Source organism: Polypterus senegalus, chromosome 3 (genome assembly GCF_016835505.1).
Source record: "Polypterus senegalus isolate Bchr_013 chromosome 3, ASM1683550v1, whole genome shotgun sequence".
Classification (NCBI taxonomy): domain Eukaryota; kingdom Metazoa; phylum Chordata; class Cladistia; order Polypteriformes; family Polypteridae; genus Polypterus; species Polypterus senegalus.
In genome coordinates, this window is record NC_053156.1 from 201,156,566 (window position 1) to 201,177,270 (window position 20,705).

A 20,705-nucleotide genomic window follows, 5' to 3' on the forward strand; every position below is an offset into this window, starting at 1 on the left:
CATCAGCTCCTTGATACCCCAGGCATGACACTGCCCAAAGAAACCCCTCATGAGCCCTGATCAAAGTTAATGAGCCGCGATGTTGCAACTGAAGTGCTAGCCTGCAGCAGCCTGGCAGGCTACACTACTGGCTGGGCTGCTGAGACTGGCCACTGGGCAGAAATCGCGAGTAGTAATAGCTCAAATATTTTCACATATTTTTGCTCTAGTTTTATATAATTTTGTGCTAGTATTGTAACGAACAGTGCAGACTACAGTTGAAGACAATTTTTTTCTACAAATTAATTTCAAAATAGTTAAGTCCATATTATATAAATGGAAAAATGCCCTTTAGAATTTATTTCCAGAGCTTATTTAATAGTAAATTGATGTGCTTTCTTGTTGCAACATTTTGAACCAATAATCCAAAGGTTTATTTTGTTTTTGTTTATTTTTTTTACTTTTCACTACCCTCTTGTGAAGATTCCAGACCAAGCAAGAGTTGCACCTTTCTCATCTGATCCAAAATCTAAATTCTTTGAACTCATTAAGGTAAGAAGAATATAAAAGAAATCAGCACTTACATAAAAATGAGTTTAAATGTTAACATGACTTTCATGTCCTGCCTCACTGGTAATAGTTTTGGACTTTACAACATCTTGCAAAGTAAGGATTTAGCAGAGGCTCTTAATTACTTAGAAATTTACTTAGATTTAAATACTATGTATTTCAGGAAAAAGATAAGTAAGCACTGTTTAATGAATATTTATTATGCAGCATGTACTATATAATTGAAATGATATGTACTGTGCAAGTGCTACAGTGTTTGTATTTAATATAAATCAAAGAAATTATTGGTAACCTAAAAACAAGATCATATGACATATTATTATCCATAATAAACATAGTGTAATTGTTCCCACAAGTGTTCATTTTTAATGGCAAACATGCAGCAAAAATATTTAATTTTTTTTTTTTTTAAACAATACAGTGAATAATGTAAATATTCATTTAGCATGGTTAATTAAAACCTTTCAGCTATTAAGAAGTCCAAAGTGCATGTACACATTGAAGAAAAATCCTAATTTGAAATAAATTAAAATCATAAATTCTTTTCTTTAACTACCTTTGCCTGAAAGCAAAAGAGCATATATATATAGTAAAAGGTTTCATGACTGAGTAGTTACTATGTATCTTTAAGGTTTTTAATTTATTTTGCAGGACAGTGATACAGAATCATTCAGCTTCAGACCAACAGCACTTACTTCCAAGACAATTGATAAAATACACCACGTTCTTGATTATAGATGCATGGTTGGAGGAGGAGAGCAAGTGTTTCTGTTGGGACTTGGTGTAAGTTTTTTTTTTGGGGTGGGGGGATTGTTGGCTGAATAGGAAGGTTCATAGTTGTTTTTGGCATGGAAATCCTTTTTTTAGGACATGTATTTATCTAACAGTATAAATTTCGTATTCAATTAACTTAGTGAGAACAAACAGATGTCATAAACCGATCTATTTTTATACTTTTCATCATACTCTCTTAAGAGCTTTTCCATGCAATAGACAGTTTGTGCCATAGGAACCAAGTTACCTGAACTTTTCTGTAACATTCCAGTAATTATTATTTCTCTGTTGCTGATCTTTCTGATCATAAAATGGGTCATTATGATAGCAATTGGCACGAAGGATTCATAATTCATTGTAGAATTACAGTATTTGAGGGTTCCTATAGAGTGCCTTTTTCTCTTGCACGATTTGCTCAAAAACTAATTAGCACATCATCATCCCATAACAGGCTTAAGTTTCGAGTTTGGTATTTTTTTGTCCAGCCGTTTTAGCTCTAGACCATCCTGTAGAAACTGTGACACACAGACAGACACACACCCATCATTGAGATATCAATGTTTTTGGTATCAGGGGACCCTAAAACGTTGAAAACTAGAGATCAAAATGTGCTCCTCCCCCATAGATGATAGGTTATGGTGGGGGAAGGCACAAATCAAAAAAGCTAAGGTGCTATAAAATGATTAGAGTAAATTTAGATTTCGGTGAAACTTAAAACATCTCAATAATAGAAGAAGATCCAAATCATGAAAATATTTGGTTTGAGAAGAGTAACTATGCTTTGTTGTCTCTGCTTTATTGTAGAATGGTGTACAGCACCTTTGTCAGTTTTATTGAAATAAATTGACCTTGAATTTGAGTATTGACTATGAAGGGAATGAACTGTTATTTTACATAATGCATTTCAAATTGGCTAATATCTGTAAAATATTTTCAAAGCAACTTTTCAAAGTGGCTAATATCCTAAAAATATTTTTAAAGTAACAAACTATGCAGTACAAAACAAAATAGATACAGGAAAGTAGTGTTCTAAAGTACCACAGACCAGAATTGAGTTCTAACAAATGCAGTATTACATCTTCAAAAATAATAAAGTGTTCGTTTCATAATACATTTACAAGGACCTATGTGACAGCTGAAATAAGTGTTTTACATAGACAGTTTCTGTGAATTGTTAGTTCAAAGCATGCTCTCACCTAACCGCTATAATTATTTTTGTATGTAGTTGTTTATTGACTTTAGTATTTAAAATATTTGCTTATACAGTAGCTTCACATACATCTTTATTCATTTCATTCTAAGGTTAAACTCAAAGAACTGTTCATTGTTATATTTGTAAAAGCATTCCCTTCTTTTATACTATTCTACGTCACACAGGTGTTCTTTAAAAAGTACAGCTTTAATAAAACTGTAAAGACTGCAGTGAAGAGATAACATAAGGAAACCTCAGGGGAAAAATACTCCCTGCTGAAAGTCCTGCTTCAACCCATGTTCTTTCTTCAGAAGAGTACAGCAGGCATTTTTTTTCCAGGCTCTAAGTACTAAGATGGTCATCTTTTATTCGTGGATGAGCTACAGAGTTTACATAGGGTGCATCTGCTCATTTGTAATCTCAAACTGGTATCTTTTCTTAGATAAACTAATAACATATAGACAAATTTTACAGGAAATTGCATGCTATCTAGCTTTTTTGACTCACTCATGTTTAGAGCAAACAGCTTCTTCCTCACAATGCAGTACATAACTCTGTACTGCCAAAAGTTGCCTACATTTATTATTCAGGCCTTTTTTGCATAAGTATCTTAATATGTAGACTATACAAAAATATGGTAAGATATACATGAGGAACATACACCACCATATATTTGTATATATTTACACATATATGGCCCAACACATAACTTTTGTTTCTTCACTTATCAGTTCAAAGCTTTCTGTCTTTTCTTAGGTCAGTCATAATAGTGGACCTCTGAAGCATCTTTCCTCTGCTCTACAGCTTTTACATTACAAAAAACTTGCAAGGTCCAGTTTATTTGTTAGTTGTAATATAGTCATGTGTGCCTTTACATAGACCATTGTCTATAACAATCAACTATATGAGATGTACATATTGGTCAATGTTACTTTATATTAAATTATTATGATACAGTGAAGAAAACAATACATACATATTGTAATATCCAGTGCTTTGGTATGGCATAATAGTTCTTTAGAAGTGTCTTGAAGTATTTTATCTGCCATTTGCATGTTTATCTAATAAACAGAAAATAGATAATACATGTTCTGCAGTTCTCAGCATATACAGTACAGGCACATAAGGATGTAGGTAGTGCAGCCTGTTTTCTTTTAACCTGAAAAAATAAAAGTTTTCACTTTTATTCTTTTGTATGCACAGTATGATGGGATTCTTAACTCGCATGCTTTCCACAAACTAGTGAAAATAAAATATAATACAGACGATGAATGCAACACTATACATAATATCAAACTGTATATGTGTGTGTGTGTGTGTGTATATATATATATATATATATATATATATATATATATATATATATATATATATATATATATAAACTGCTCAAAAAAATTAAAGGAACACTTTGAAAACACATCAGATCTCAATGGGAAAAAGACATCCACCTGGATATCTATACTGATATAGACTGGGTAATGTGTTAGGAACGAAAGGATGCCACATCGTTTGATGGAAATGAAAATGATCAACCTACAGAGCCCTGAATTCAAAGACGCCCCAAAAATCAGAGTGAAAAAATTATGTGGCAGGCTAGTCCATTTTGCCAAAATTTAATTGCAGCAACTCAAAATTGTACGCAGCACTTTGTATGGCCCCTGTGTTCTTGTATACATGCCTGACATTGTTGGTGCTTGCTTCTAATGAGATGACAGCTGGTGTTGTGGGGGATCTCCTCCCAGATCTGGACCAGGGCATCACTGAGCTCCTGGACAGTCTGAGGTGCAACCTGGTGGCATTGGATGGACCAAACATAATGTCCCAGAGGTGTTCTATTGGATTTAAGTCAGGAAAGTGTGGTGGCCAGTCAATGGTATCAATTCCTTCATCCTCCAGGAACTGCCTGCATACTCTCACCACATGAGGCCAGGAATTGTCGTGCACCAGGAGCTACTGTGCCAGCATAGGGTCTGACAATGGGTCCAAGGATTTCATCCTGATACCTAATGGCAGCCAAGGTGCCTTTATCAAGCCTGTAGCGGTCTGTGTGACCCTCCATGGATATGCCTCCCCAGACAATCATTAACCCACCACCAAACTGCTCATGCTGAATGATGTTACAGGCAGCATAATGTTCTCCATGGCTTCTCCAGACCCTTTCACTTCTGTCACGTGCACAGGGTGAACCTGCTCTCATCTGTAAAGCACAGGGCACCAGTGGTGCATCTGCCAATTCTGGTATTCTATGGCGAATGCCAATCGAGCTGCATGCTGCTGGGCAGTGAGCTCAGGGCCCATTAGAGGACATGGGGCCCTTGGGTCACCCTCATGAAGTCTTTCTGGTTGTTTGGTCAGAGACATTCACACCAGTGGCCTGCTGGAGGTCATTTTGTAGGGCTCTGGCAGTGCTCATCCTGTTCCTCCTTTCCCAAAGGAGCAGATACTGGTCCTGCTGATGGGTTATGGACCTTCTATGGCCCTCTCCAGCTCTACTAGAGTAACTGCTTGTCTCCTAGAATCTCCTCCATGCCCTTGAGACTGTGCAGGGAGACACAGCAAACCTTCTGGCAATGACACGTATTGATGTGCCATCCTGGAGAAGTTGGACTACCTGTGCAACCTCTGTAGGGTCCAGGTATCGCCTCATGCTACCAGTAGTGACACTGACTGTAGCCAAATGCAAAACTAGTGAAGAAACAGTCAGAAAAGATGAGGAGGGAAAATGTCAGTGGCCTCCACCTGTTAAACCATTCCTGTTTTGGGGGTCATCTCATTGTTGCCCCTCTAGTGCATCTGTTGTTAATTTCATTAACACCACAGCAGCTGAAACTGATTAACACCCCCTCTGCTACTTAACTGACCAGATTAATATCCCATAAGTTTCATTGACTTTATGCTATACTCTGATTAAAAAGTGTTCCTTTAATTCTATATATATATATATATATATATATATATATATATATATATATATATATATATATATATATATATATATATATATATCCTTCTATATAAAAGCGGTCGGGATTGTCCTTCCATCCCGTGAGTGCTACGCAGGTGTGGGGTTTCACACACGCCCCGTCCATTTTGCAATGCACAATGGGATTTGTAGTTTCGTTTTTCCAGGTAACAGATGATTTTCTACTCCAGACTGTGCGATATCTTCTTCTTCTTTCTTACTATATAAAAGCGGTCGGGATTGTCCTTCCGTCCCGTGAGTGGAAAGCGTAGCGGTATTCCGCTTATCATAGACTTACTACTTGCAGCAGCTCCCATCGTTTCCTTGCTTTTGTGCGCGATGCGCTGGAAAAATAGACAAAATATAATTAATGTTGATGGAGTACAAATGCGCCACCACGTAGTAAATATCAGGGGGGTTCAAAAGGGTGACCTCAGGATAGAAAAAAAGTTTAAATTGCACATTGCATGCATGGGGTTTTTTTACACTGTCTTCCTTTAGCTGGACATTGACTTTTTCCACCGTGTGCTTTGTTTTCTGCATAATTCTCTTATGAATATGCTTGTATGCATCACTCGCATCATATTCTTTTGCTGCCTTCTCAATTGTGTAATGCGTTTTTTGTTCAGCGCTCTTTGGAGCTGTTATTTTTTGTCTGTGTACTGCATTCACAGTCAGTTCACGTGAGCCGCTCGGAGTACATGCATCGAAGGTTCTCAGCTGTGCTTGTGCTATCTCGTGCGATGTCCACGGCTTTATTCAATGTTAGCTAAGACCCGGCACTTAAAAGTTTCTCAGAGTGTTTCTATTGGATTGCCGCTGACGGGACGGCCTTATATGGGCAGGCACTCAATTACGTGGGAGGTGTGACAATGAGGGATGCAACTCCGCCTTACACGGCGACCGAGCTGCAGGCTATGGCCGGTATATATGTACATAAGTAGGTTCCAGTTATGACCGTTATGCGTAGAATTTCAAAATGTAACCTGCCTAACTTTTGTAAGTAAGCTGTAAGAAATGAGCCTGCCAAATTTCAGCCTTCTACCTACACGGGGAGTTGGAGAATTAGTGATGAGTCAGTCAGTGAGGGCTTTGCCTTTTATTAGCATGTATATATACACTGCTCACAAAAATTAAAGGAATACTTTTTTTATTGGGCCTGGCATGAAATCAGTTAAACATGTCTGATAATTTTCTGGTTGGTTAAGCAGCTGAGGTCATTGTTAATCACTTTCAGCTGTATTGGTGTTCATGGACTTCACGACAGGTGCACTAAAGTGGCAACAATTAGAAAACCCTCAAAACAGGACTGGTTTTACATGTGGAGGTCATTTCAAGTTTCTCCGTCTTGATCTTTTTTGGCTGTTTTTCCACTCGTGCTAGTTTTGGCTTGAGTAATCATCTCTACTGGCAGTATGAGGCGATTCCTTAACCCTACAGAAGTTGCACAGGTTGTCCAACTTCTCCAGGATGGCACATCCACACGTGCTGCAGCAAGAAGGTTTAATGTGTCTCCCAGCACAATCTCCAGAACATGGAGGAGATTTCAGGAGACTGGCTGTTATTCTCGGAGAGCTGGACAGGGCCGTAGAAGGTCCTCAACCCATCAGCAGGACCGATACCTGCTCCTTTGTGCAAGGCGGAACAGGCTGAGCACTGCTCGTGCCCTACAGAATGACCTCCAGAGGGCCACTGGTGTGAATGTCTCTACCCAAACAATCAGGAACAGACTTCATGAAGATGGCCTGAGGGCCCGACATCCTGTAGTGGGCCCTGTGCTCACTGCCCAGCACCGTGGAGCTCGACTGGCATTTGCTCAAGAACACCAGAATTGGCAAGTCCGCCACTGGCCCTGTACTTTTACAGACGAGAGCAGGTTCACCCTGAGCAGCTGTGATAGACGTGAAAGAGTCTGGAGAAGACAAGGAGAACGATATGCTGCCTGCAACGCGCTCAACATGACAGGTTTGGTGGTGGGTCAGTGATGGTCTGGGGAGGCATATCCATGGAGGGACACACACATCTACTGCGTAGGAAATGGTGCTCTGACTGCCATAAGGTATCGAGATGAAATCCTTGAACCCATTGTCAGACCCTACGCTGGTGCAGTAGGTCCTGGTTTCCTCCTAATGCACGACAATGCCCGGCCTCATGTGGCAAGAGTATGCAGGCAGTACCTGGAGGATGAAGGAATTGAAACAATTGAATGGCCTTCACGATCCCCTGACTTAAACCCAATAGAACATCTGTGGGACATTATGTTTCGGTCCATTAGGCGCCAGGTTGCTCCTCAGACTGTACAACAGCTCAGGGATGCCCTCATACAGATCTGGGAGGAAATGCCACAAGACACCATCCATCGTCTCATTAGGAGCATGCCCCGACGTTGTCAAGCATGCATACAAGCTCGTGGGGCCACACAAGATACTGAAAAGCATTTTGAGTAGCAGAAATTAAGTTTTTGAAAAATGGACTAGCCTGCCACATCTTCATTTCACTCTGATTTTAGGGTGTCTACACAATTGAGCCCTCTGTAGGCAGAAAACTTTTATTTCCATTAAAAGACTTGGCATCCTTTTGTTCCTAAGACATTGCCCTGTCGTTATTTGTATAGATATCCAACTTCATATTGAGATCTGATGTATCTAATGTGTTTCTTTAAAGTGTTCCTTTAATTTTTGTGAGCATATATATATATATATATATATATATATATATATATATATATATATATATATATATATATATATACACACACATACACACACAGTGGTACCTTGGTATACGTCCTTAATCCGTTCTCGGTCCTTTGACTTATACCAAACAGGACGTATACCAAACTAATTTTTCCCATAAGAAATAATGGAAAAATGATCAATCCATTCCCATTAAAAAAATCCTATTGTTATTGGCACATTATACATTGATGGGGTTGTATAAAATAATTTAAACACTGCTTAATACTAAAATATGTAAATACAAAAGCAATTAAATGAAATAAATGAAAATTTAACCTCACTTTACTTTTTAATAACGTCTTTGTTTTTCACAATCGTAGGTACCGTCGTTCTCAGCAAACGGTATGCAACAGCCATGTCCCGGATACGCATGCCACCTTCATACTTTTCAACAATCAATTCAAATTTACGTGAAAAAACACAAAATCACATTGTGACGACTCGGGTTTGATGAATGTTCCCATCTGCTGTCAGGGAGCCCTTGAACCCTACACCGTCAGTAATGTGCCTCATCGGTAACAATAAAGCAAGGGGATGGTGAAAAAGTGCAAAGTGCTTTTATTAAAACAATCAACAAAACAATGTATTCAAATTAAAGTGCATTTTCCAAAGTTCCAATAAATAATCCATAAAATAAGAAGTGAAACTTGGAGGTTAAAAAGCAATAGAAAAAAGTCTTCTTAAAAACAACGAGGTTAAAATACAGCGGGAAGCATTTAAAAAAAAAAAAACAAGAAGAAGCCTGGTGCCTTTTTACCTGGCGGCCCCCCTGCTTCCCAACAGGAGAGTCGCCCTACTTGCAGCTGAACTTCACTCTGCCTACTTCAGCTACTTTGTATGCGCGCTCGCTCTCTCTCTCAACCTCCCCTCAGTTCTTTCTTTTTCCTCCCCTTCTAGCCGACAAGCGCTTCTATTTATCAAGATAAGCAGCCCCAGGAACAATCACGAATGCGGATGGTCCCTCACCTGTGCACTTAGGTGAGAAACGTCCACATTGCGATTAGCCCTGAGAACTGCTTCAGCGATGCACACAACCACCACACCCCCTCACCAGGCCGTGAGCGCGGTGATTATTTATTTTAAAACTGGCCTTTGACAGGAGCTGTGGACCCGTAATACCACACACGTGAAAATTCACAGAGAGTTATATCACGGGTTGTTCACTGAATACTAGCAACTGGTGCACTGACACTCTTGGGCAGTAGTAGCTTTGTCTCGAGAGAGGTTAACAAGGGTAGCGCGCGGTGTTCTAGCATGCAAGTCGTATTCCAAACAAAGGTCGTATACCAAGCAAAATTTTTCGTGTCCAAACAGGACGTATACCAAGTTGGACTTATTCCAAAGCAGACGTATACCGAGGTACCACTGTGTATATATATACAGTGGAACCTCGGTTCACGAACGTCTCGGTACACGTACAACTCGGTTTACGACCAAAAAGTTCGCCAAACTTTTGCCTCGGTTCACAACCACACACTCTGTATACGAAGAAGCCAGTTTCCCTTTCCGTTTGTGCACGCTGATGATTTCCGCACGTGTTGCATTGTTCTCGGTCAGACCTGCGTGCTTGCACGTGCGTGCATGCTTTCGCTGTGAACTCTTTGTACTCTATTTCATTTCTCTTCCGGTTTTGTACGCGCCGATTACTGTATTTAAGCACGTGTTGCGCCGCTTTATTGTTCTCAGTCAGACGTGCGTGCTTTACCTGCGCTCTCTTTGTGCTCTACAGAATTTCGTGTGCTTTTGCAGTTAACCATGGCTTCTAAGCAAGTGAAGAGTGGTGAGAAGAAAGTTTTGCAGAAAATTGAAATCAAATTAAAGAAAGAAATTATTGAAAAGTATGAGCGTGGCGTTCGTGTTACTGATCTAGCCGCCGAGTACAAGAAGTTAAAATCTATGATTTCGACTATTCTAAAGCAGAAAGAATCTATTAAAGCAGCTGATTTTGTAAAAGGAGTTACAGCGCTAACCAGGCAGAGGCTTCAAGTGCTGGAAGAGGTGGAAAAACTGTTTACCAGTTTACTCATTTACCAATTTGAGAACCCTCGTGCTTTCAAGCAGCACAATGTAAACAAAGCCAGACTGGCAGTAATGTGGAGGGCTAACACGGGTTGGGTCACAAGGACTTTATTTTTGGAATGGCTGCTTGAGGCTTTCGCTCCCACCAGCTAAACAGCTAAAAACACCAGAAACCCAAGAAAACACACAAGAGAAAACACCTGAAGGAAAACACCCCTCCATTGCGGAGCCAAACTCTTCCTCCTCTCCACCCAGTTCCTCCTCACTTGATGCCAGAACGCGACTCATGCAAGGTTAGCTTTCTTGGTGGTTTATGGTTTTTGTATTACGAATTTTTTAAGTGTTCATTTTTCGGTTCGTAGCGTGAGTTGTTGCAGTGTTACTTTTCACTTTTTTCAAATGTTCATTTTTTTCCCCATGCTTAAAACTCATTAAAAAAAGTGTTTACAGCGAGTGGTTAGTAGCGAGATTTGTTGCAATGTTACTTTTCTTGGTGGTTTATTAAATTACAGTTTTTTCAAATGTTCATTTTTTCCCCCTGTGCTTAAAGCTCAATTAAAAAAACGTTTATACAGCGATCGATTGCAAGGCTACAGTGCGAACTCCTGTAATGTTACTTTCTTGGTTGCTTGTGGTTGGTTTTTAAATAAAGTTCGAATTTGTTCAAATGTTCCTTTTTTTCCCCCCTGTGCTTAAAACTCATTGAAAAAAGTGTTTTATACAGCGATCGGCTTGCAAGGCTATAGCGCGAGCTGCTGCAATGTTAGAGAGAGAGAAAGGGCGAGCTAGCCTGCGTGCTGGAGAGAAAGAGAGAGAGAGAGGGCGAGCGAGCCTACGTGCTAGAGAGAGAGAGAGGGCGAGCGAGCCTACGTGCGTGTTAGAGAGAGAGAGAGAGGGCGAGCGAGCCTGCGCTTGCAGCTGAACAGGGAGCCTGGGTGTTTGTTTCAGTGTTATTCAATGTTTTTACATTGGTTTACTATTACACTGCATTCTATGGTGTAATTAACTATATTTGTGCTTAAAAATAAAAAAATATATATATTTACATACAGTTCGTACGGTCTGGAACGGATTAATTGTATTTACATACAATCCTATGGGGGGAAATTGCTTCGGTTCATGACCAAATCGGTTTACGACCAGAGGTTTGGAACGAATTATGGTCGTGAACTGAGTTTCCACTGTGTATATATATATATATATATATATATATATATATATATATATATATATATATATATATATATATATATAAACATATATATATATATATATATATATATATATATATATATATATATATACAAACATATATAAAATGCAAGTTGACTGACTCACTCCCTCACTCATCTTCAATTTCATTCAGCTAAAAACTTAAAATTTGACAGGATGGTACATCTAGGGGAGAAGATATCCACTAAAAAGGGACTTTTCAGTTTATATTTAGGAGGTAACCCAATGAAAAGCTATAATTCCCAAAATGTTTTATTTGTTGATATTTGTTATTAATAATGCTCTAGCGAGTAGGACATATTTGACACATGTGCTAACAGTGATCTCGTGGAGAAATGGGGTGTGCTGGTTTATGCAAATGAGGACTGTCTGTAGAAACAAAGGGAAAGCAACAAAGTTCGATGAAGGTCGAAGAAGTTGCATTTAACATGCACATTGTAAAGCTCCTGTGCTTGTCAAATGCTGTGGTTGTGAGTGTCATTAATTCTGCACAGCTGGTCCAGTAAGAAAGGTGTTCAATATATAAATCCCATTTCCCATCTGCAGCCTAGTGGAAAATGCCAATGTGATGAAGTAGCCACTGCTGTGTGTGTAATTTTCTCCCTTCAACCACTTTGGGATAACAATTCTATTGTCTCTGTGGATCACAATGTTTAACTTAAAGTACGTCTTTTTGTCTCATCTTTGATTGTGTTTAGACCCAGAAAAGACCTTTTTCCCTGTTTATTTTAATTCAGAGACATTTCTGAGAAATATGTTGCCAAAGCCAGGTTATGTAGCATTAAATCTGAATATATCAACTTTAAATCACCTTTGTAACATTACCAAATGCCCTACTTTAGTGATGTCCTATAATATGGAGTTCTGTAGCAGTCTCTTTCATACCAGCACCACCAAAGACTAGGTGTAACATCTTCAGCAGTAGGCAGCTAAATAATAATAATAGCCTTTGCTACAAAAAATAAAAACATTGTACATAGAAAAGTAATTAGCTACATAGTACTTATAATATACCTGATTAACCAACAGCACTATAACTGAGGTCCATTTAAAGCCTTTGATTTTATTTGTAACCTTGTTTTTAATTTTGCATTGGCTGCTATGTGCAGAAGAGAAAAAAATTAGAGAGGAGTGGCTAGTATCCTACCAGGTACTTCACTGCCTTATTCACCCTACCTTTATGAAGAGCTACCTGTTCATTTGTTGCATATTTTTATTATTTTGCTTAGAAATCTAATTTTGTGTTGTAAATATATCCTGAAAGCATTTGTGCAAGTACTCTGGGTTTTAACCCCAAGTGTGCAAAGTCAGTGATACAACTTATTGAGAAAATAAAGGTGTTAGATAAACTTTGTGCCAGCGACCAGCTGGCTAAAGACATTGAGGCTGCTCATCTCATTATCGATCATATTTTCAAGGTTAAACATCATCTTTCCTCTGCTGTAATTCCATACTCCAAAACTGTAAAGAATCTCAAGTGGCACATTAAACAGACGTCGCTGTCAGATTATTTCAGGCTTGTGCCGTCCACAGCCATAGATAAAGCATTGGAGGAGATATGGAGACACCTGACAGCAACAACTGATTTTTTATTTTTGGAGATGTTAGCAGAAGTCAAAGAGTTCTAGGGAATGACTACTGAGAAAAAATGTTTTGCTTGTTACCAATTTATATGGAATTACGTGAATTCTGTGCAGAAAAGTGGGTTTTTTTTAGCATTCTTCAGTAAAAGATTATTGTTTTGGAATAATCATGGGATGCTAATCCCATATTTTTAATAGGGTCACTGTATTAACAATCACATCTTTGACTTTCATTACATATTCTAGCAATGTTGTTACCTTTGCAAAAAATTATGAATTGTGTGTGTGTGTGTGTGTGTGTGTATACACTCACAGTTTCATGCAAAAGTTTGGATACACCTGACCAAAGTACATATTTTGACATTTGAAGTAAGGAATTGTAAATTCAACTTTGATAGTAAACAAACCAAAACAATGAGATTTTTTTTTTTAAATGTTAATATACAGTTATGATTTATTTGAGGAACACAAAAAAATGTCAAAAAAAGTACATTTGACATTTGTAAACATTTGGACACCCTACTAAGTCAGTACCTAGTAACACCCTCTTTGTCAAAAAATCACAGCTTACAAATGTTTTTTGTATAGCATTCCCTGCTTTGGCGTCAATTTATTTTTCAGGTCATTAGTCAGATATATTGAAGAGTGCCTTGTTGGTAAGTGTGGCACAGTGTGTGAAGAGTCAAAGGTTTTGTTTGACCTGTCCAGCACCAAACGAGCTTAGCCAGACCAGACTAACAACTTAATAAGTTCTGAGACATCAGCATTGAATGAGTGCCCAGACTTTTACATTCCATATTTACTTTATTTATTATAAATATTATTTATTTATTTTACCAGCCTCTGTAATGTTTTGTGGTCCTGAGCAGAGCAGGTGCCATATCAGCATGTTATATAGATAGATAGAACGACAAACTCTAATGACTGGACATAGAGGCCCTTTGGTGTGGCTAAATTCAAGACCAGTTCCTTGATTTTGCTGATATTAAGTTACACACAATTCTTTATGCACTAAAAAATAAAGTTCTCCACCTAGCTTCTATATTCCATCTCTTCCACCTTATCTTTCGGCACTTAAGTGGAGAATTGTCTGAAAATTACTGAAAGTGACATGACCTGGTGTTATAATTTTAGTCTGAGGTGAACAGAGTAAAGAGAAAAGGAAACAGAACTGTTCCTTGTTGTGCTCTAGTGTTGCTCACATCTGTATCAGAAACACAGTCCTTGAGTCTCACAAACTGTGGTGTGTTCGACAGTCCATTTTCCAAGATACCATAGGGTCATCCAACTGTATGTCTCTGAGCTTTACCCCTTAATATGGAGGGCTGGACGGTATTGAAGGAACTTGATAAAACTTGCTTGATGGAGTAAATGGCCTCTTCTCATTTTCCAAACCTCAAGCATTAGCCTACAAACTACTGGTAATAAGAGGTAAGTCCCAGGAACAATCTTCTAGGTAAGGTTCCATTAGTTGAAATTGGAGCCCTCACTGGAACCATATTTTGGGTAGCGTCTTTTTTTGACCTGCTCCTGATTTGCCAAGAAAACCATTCCAGGAGAATAAGTTTTCTGACAGTAAAGTTCCTAGGACACATAGGGTCATTGAAATGTCAAGTTATGACTGAAGGTTTGGGAATTAATTTTAATGAATATAAGAAAAATTTAAGAAATGACAAATTGAACTGAAGTAAACTTAGTCAGTACTCGTTTTATCACATTTTGTACTCAAATCACACGACTGTAGATACTGACATTTACACATATAGCTAGTCCATTGTATAACTATCACTCTCTGTTCTCCATGACTGTGATTAACATCAATGCTTATTCTTAAGATCTCTCTTTATTCTTCGTTAACATTTCTTAGCCAAGATGTGTAATTACATCCAGAAATGAACTGTTGGCATAACTTGGAATTGTGACATGTTTAGACATGGCCATCATGATAATTTGCATCTATCTTTGTGTAAACTTGGTCAGTGTTTGCTACTTTTTCAAGTTTCCTCCGTTCATGTTTATAGTTGTGCTTCAGAAGTTCATAAATTATTTTTTCTTTAGAAAATCTGTTATTGTGACTGACCATTAAATACGTTCAGCAGGAGACAATGACATTTTTGATACAGGGATTGCAGTTCTTAGCTATTTGCCTTAAAGGAGACTAGCTGGATTGTAGTCTTGAACCAGAGAGAACTGAGGATGGGCTGAGAATAACATCAACAGTGATGGAAATGATAAAGTAGTGGTTAGTACTGCTGCTGCCGCCGCCTCATAGCTCAGGGAGGTAGGTTCAAATTCTAGCCCTATAACCTACTATATGGAACTTTTACTTTCTCTTTGCGTTCATGTGGGCTTTCTTCTTGTAATCTCATCTATCTAAAAAAGTTTCCCACAAAGAGGAATGGGAATAGACAAATCAGTCTTATGTAAGTGTAAAATTGAATGTGTGGGTTTGTTATGAGTGTGCTCTGTTGGATTCTGGCTTGCATGTAATGTTGCCAAGACAGGCTTTATCTCCCTTTGACAGTACAAGGCAATGAATAATTTCAAAAAAATGCATGGATGAATTAAGGTGGAGAATGAAAAGGAGATGCTACATAGCTACTTTTAAAATACAGTTAATAAAATAATAGTGTTTTGTTTCCAAATTGTATTTTCCCTTTGTTTTCAAAAGGGGACTGCTGGTTAAATATCAACTGGAATAATACAGGTAGGGTTGAAAATAGACAACCAATGCAGTTTAATGTACATTTACAGTATATGTAGTGACAACTCTAAAAGCAGTGCCTGACCTGTATCTAAGATTGTATCATTTAAATGTGCAAAACCAAAAATGTGTCTAGTTGTTTCTAGGGCATTTAAATTGTAACATAATTTAAGGAAAAGTGCACAATTTAGGGTTCATCAAAGAAGTTTTTTTTTGATAAAGCTGACACACAATTAAACCTGTTACATTTCTGTATTCTAGATATAACACCATCCACTGCATTTTCCCAGGTAGAATGATAATATAACCTACATAAATACAGTGTTTGGTATGCATCTCAAGTAATTGTGCAAAACACGTGTGACAGAGAAATGATTAATTTTGCCTTCTTAAAAAAAAATACACATTTTTCCAAATAGATTGTGCCTTGCACCCTTATAGGTACATGATATAAATGTACTAGATAACACATCACTTTTGTGTATTCTGGGTGCAACATTCTTTCTGAGTTCCAAACACACATTTTACTGCATATGTCCATGCCATAGATTAGGCACCTATCAACAATGAGCTTTTAAAGTTTCAGCAAGTGAACTTCCCTCTAGGCTTAGAAGTGTATGCATTTACATTTAACAGATGTAAACAGAGTTAGGCTTAATCTGCCAATTTTGACTGTTGTTGGTGAAGCAAGTCATCTTGGCTTTAGCTTACAAAGAAATCTTAACAGATATCTTTTTTTCTTCTTCAGAAATCACAGATATATATCTGGGATGGAAAGCCGCCACTTCGCTGGAAAAAGTTGGAAAACTTTAAGACAGAATTGCCTAGAGATACTCTTCTATCAGCAGAGATCATTCAGGAATTAAAAGGAGAGGTAACCAATTCCATTATTAGTTATGTACAAAACCTAGAACATGAAAACACACAGAAATCTAATGGAATGTCAGTTAAACACTTTTCCTGATGTTTCAGTTTAGGCAAAGTTATAGACTTAAAAGTTTCTGGATTTGTTTTTTGAAGGATTCTTTGTGTTTACATATTGTTGTAAGAGGTGACTTAAGTTTATCTTTTGGCTTATGCTATTTATATAGTTTGATTTATTGGTTTAGGCATTGTACTGTAAAATACAAAATTATTCTTTCAATGACAAGTTGATTTTTGAGATACATACCTTGACTATGTTGACTATCTTGCCAGTACTCTAATTTTACAACTATTTCAACAATTGTTATTTGTAAGAAGCTGTTGGCAAAACAACAGACAAATTAAGACATTTTGGTGTGAAGAAGGAAGTACTGTACTGGAAAGCCTCAAGGCTAATGAAGAAAGCAAAGAAATGAAGGATGTGGGGAAATAGAGAAGTTATGGAGGAAGTGTAAGCATTACTATCCAGGATGTATAGTTAAGGTGCTGAGTTAAAATCTCCATCACGCGGAACATCGAAAGTATCAATCCCACTTATAACATTCTGGTCACATTTACAATTGATTAATTTGTAGTTTGTGGGTAGCAAAAATGATCTTTGTCAAAGAGTGTGAAATACTTCCACAATTAGTTTGTTTAAGGGTTGGTAAAACAGTTTATTTAAGAGAAAGTAGTGAATATTTTCTACGGTATAGAAGGTCAAATGTGTGATGATTGGATCATATTCCAAGAGTTTTCCACAAGAGTTATAGGTATGACTACCAAGCATTAAAAAACAAAAGTTCACTCAAAAGGTTTATATGAATTATGAGTGTGAAACTTGGAAGGTAAAAGCAGACTATGAATCAAAATTCGAAAACATGGATTAGGAATGATTATGCAGTTGATTTTCACAGAGCAAGCTGAATGCAGAGATAGACATGTTTGGTTGATTAAATATGTGGTTAGAAACAAGCCTGCATAGTACAAACCTGCATAGTTTGGGCATATGGCACAAATGAAGATTGTGAGAATTAACGGTTCCGTTTCCTAGAAAAGATGAGGATTAATCTAATGAAGTGGAGAAGACATTGAATAAAACTATAACATGAATAGAATGAAAAGAATAGTTCTTATCACAAAGAATGCTCAAAATTATGTTGGGTAGGAATGTTTTTATGGTCAACCTAGGTAAACTAAGATGATGGTTATTATGTTGCCAGTTTTGTAAATGCTTTTTGTATTAAGAGTATTCATAACATTTTTAATTGTTCAGTGACAGCTACTGTGAATTGTAAAAAATCAACTACATATCTATTTTTAAATGCCTTGCTTTTTTGTGATAAACTTTTTATTAATGATGCAGAAGTAAACAATTATATAAACTATCAAATTTTAAAATTGAATACAACAAAACTCTGTCTTCATGGCACAGATAATCCCACCCTCCTGTTCCAAAGTACCAATTGAAATTCCAAGTTCCTGAGTAAGAGAAAATATCTATTCAGCCAGTAAAATACACACAAGAAAAACTAGATGAGTAGACCTTATTAAACAGGACTTCAAGCAGTCAATTAAGATTGATGGGTACTGATGTGGACTGTTATCATTGGTTGATACACATCCAAAATTTAAAATGATGGATGAACGCAGCCTATTTCTCACTTAGTTTGCCCGATGCTACATCAGCCTGCAAAACAAAAACTACAAGTTTAATAGCTTATGAAAAGAGTAACACCAGTTTTCCCTCCAGAATTTTCAGAAGTAGTTTAGCAGCACAGGAACCAAGACCATGTTGTATTTTTTGAAGAAAGCTAAGATATAATGTGTGGTGGTCTAAGAGAATTAGAAATGGTTACTGAAAGGAAAGAGGACAAAGACTGGCAGACATGTATCCAAAAGGAAGCTGCCCTAATTCAAGGTGTTCATAAGAACTTATTTACTTATAACAAACAAGAATACTTACATCATATTTTTGAAATATTATCATGAGCTTCATTCAAAAGTTCAATATCTTGCATAACTAGGCATCAAGATAAATCGAATGGTGTATTTTATTTGGGGGTTTCTCGTACCGGAGAGTCAGTATGTGCCAGACAAAAAAGAACTGAAATGATTTTGAAGCATTCATTAAGTCATTTTATCAACACAGTATAGTAAGCAGAGATTTGACAGCTTGAGTGTTTGTATACCTGTTACTGTTTTCTTCCTAAAGTGTTGTTATACTATCACAACATTGATTGAGGAGAATATACATAAACATTATTATTATTGCTCCCGGGTATGGTTCAGTTCTGTCTCTCAAATTAATGGGTGCTAGCCCCAAAACGGTTACAATGTCAGCTTATAGAATCTTTCAAGTTATTTTTTTGATTTCTTCATGCTTCATGCTTTTGTTGTTTATAAATTGTTTCAACTCCAGGGCAAAGCTCAGAGAAGAATCTGTTCCATTCATATACTTGATGCACTTATTCTAAATGGCACTGACATTCGTGATCAGCATTTTAACCTGAGGTGAGGATACAGGAAGGTTTAAAAATGAATATATTTACTAACAGTCTGAACTTTCAGATTGAAACTTACTTTGTTTTACCTGATTGTTTGCAGAATTCAAATGGCAGAAAAGTTTGTAAAAGCTGTTTCTAAACTGAGTCGTCCAGACATGAACCCCATTCGGTGAGTATGTAATTGATGTTACATCCTGGCAATACATCTTACTTGCAGGCAAGTAAGAATTTACCTTAATCATAAACACCATTTTTTTTAATCAACAGTGATGTTAACGTTTGTGGAAAAATAGATAATTTAATATGTTGTATTAGAAGCGGCAAAGTGACATTATACAAAGAGAATCTTAGAAGGTATGAGTGATTTTGGGACAAATTGACAGCCTTTTACACAGCAGTTTTAGAACAAGTAAATTCTGGTTCCTATTCGATCTTCCATACCTTATTTGCAATGGTTCCAAATACCATTCATGAAATTTTATAGTTTATGTGGTTCATGCTCAGTTTTTGGATCTTGTGTTGACCTTGAAACTGATTTAACAAAGCATCTGAGATGTACTGTTCATTGAATGATTTTAAACATTCATGTTGGCTGTTTGGCATTTTTTTTTTTCTTTTCATTAAATACTCGCTTTTTTTAGGAAAATTTAATTGTATTTTGCAGTGGATCCCAGACAATGTACAAGCCCTTAGTGAAATTTGAGGTGGTAACACTGTTTTGTCTTTATACTGCAAGTTTTTATCCTTAACGAGAAAGTTTAGAATGGTTAGGTGAATATTACATTTGGAAGATAAAGGCATTGTATACAGTGGCAATGTTAAAAAACTAAAAGAACAAATAAAACTGCTAATATTTCTCAATATCTTCACTGTTGGATGAGTATGCAACAGTATTTTCCATAGTTTTGAATCGTTCAGTTAGCGACTTAACACATTCTTTAGTGTTGTTGATTGTGAAGGAAAAGCACCAATTAACTGTTCATACTGAAGTCCTGTCATTTTTATTTTTTGTAGTGGGCATGAGTCAATTGTTTAATGATTAAAAATACATTTGTTCTTTGCATTTGTAGAGTGAAAGATGTATATAGATTGGAAGAGATGGAGAAGATCTTTGTAAGGTGAGAGGAGAGTAAAATGCATTTAACAGTATTCAAGTTTATGCAATAAAAGGGCAAAATCATTTATAATGTCTCTGTAAAATATTAAAATATTTAGACTTAAAAATAGGGAAAAGTTGGAAATTGTATAGAAAATCCAGTTCAGGCTATAATGAGAAGAACTTAAATTGATGGAGTCCACAGAACCAACAGCATTTTTCCAGTGTTCCGTGCTAAAACACCTTTCTTAAAATTCTATCATTGTCCTGGAGAAATGAGTTTTGCTTTTAAAGATTACAAATGACACGGTTTATGAACATTTTGACCCGCTATAAATTTAAAAAGATTTTTTTTCTCCTTCACTTCTCTACTCTGTTATTGTGATAAAAGGATGGAAGATGTAATTTTTATCATTTAGTAGAACAGTGTTGCATTGAAAGA

General features: G+C 37.0%; 1 protein-coding gene across 1 annotated transcript in view; it reads left to right on the forward strand.

The window, feature by feature from the left end:
- cmtr1 (cap methyltransferase 1) overlaps nt 1-20,705 on the forward strand; it is a 121,596-nt gene that overhangs the window by 91,374 nt on the left and 9,517 nt on the right. Inside the window, exons 16-21 of the mRNA XM_039748362.1 lie at nt 463-531; nt 1,201-1,332; nt 16,506-16,631; nt 19,083-19,174; nt 19,268-19,336; nt 20,238-20,285. Coding sequence (XP_039604296.1) covers nt 463-531; nt 1,201-1,332; nt 16,506-16,631; nt 19,083-19,174; nt 19,268-19,336; nt 20,238-20,285 — 536 coding nt within the window. The remainder of the gene's footprint in view (nt 1-462; nt 532-1,200; nt 1,333-16,505; nt 16,632-19,082; nt 19,175-19,267; nt 19,337-20,237; nt 20,286-20,705) is intronic.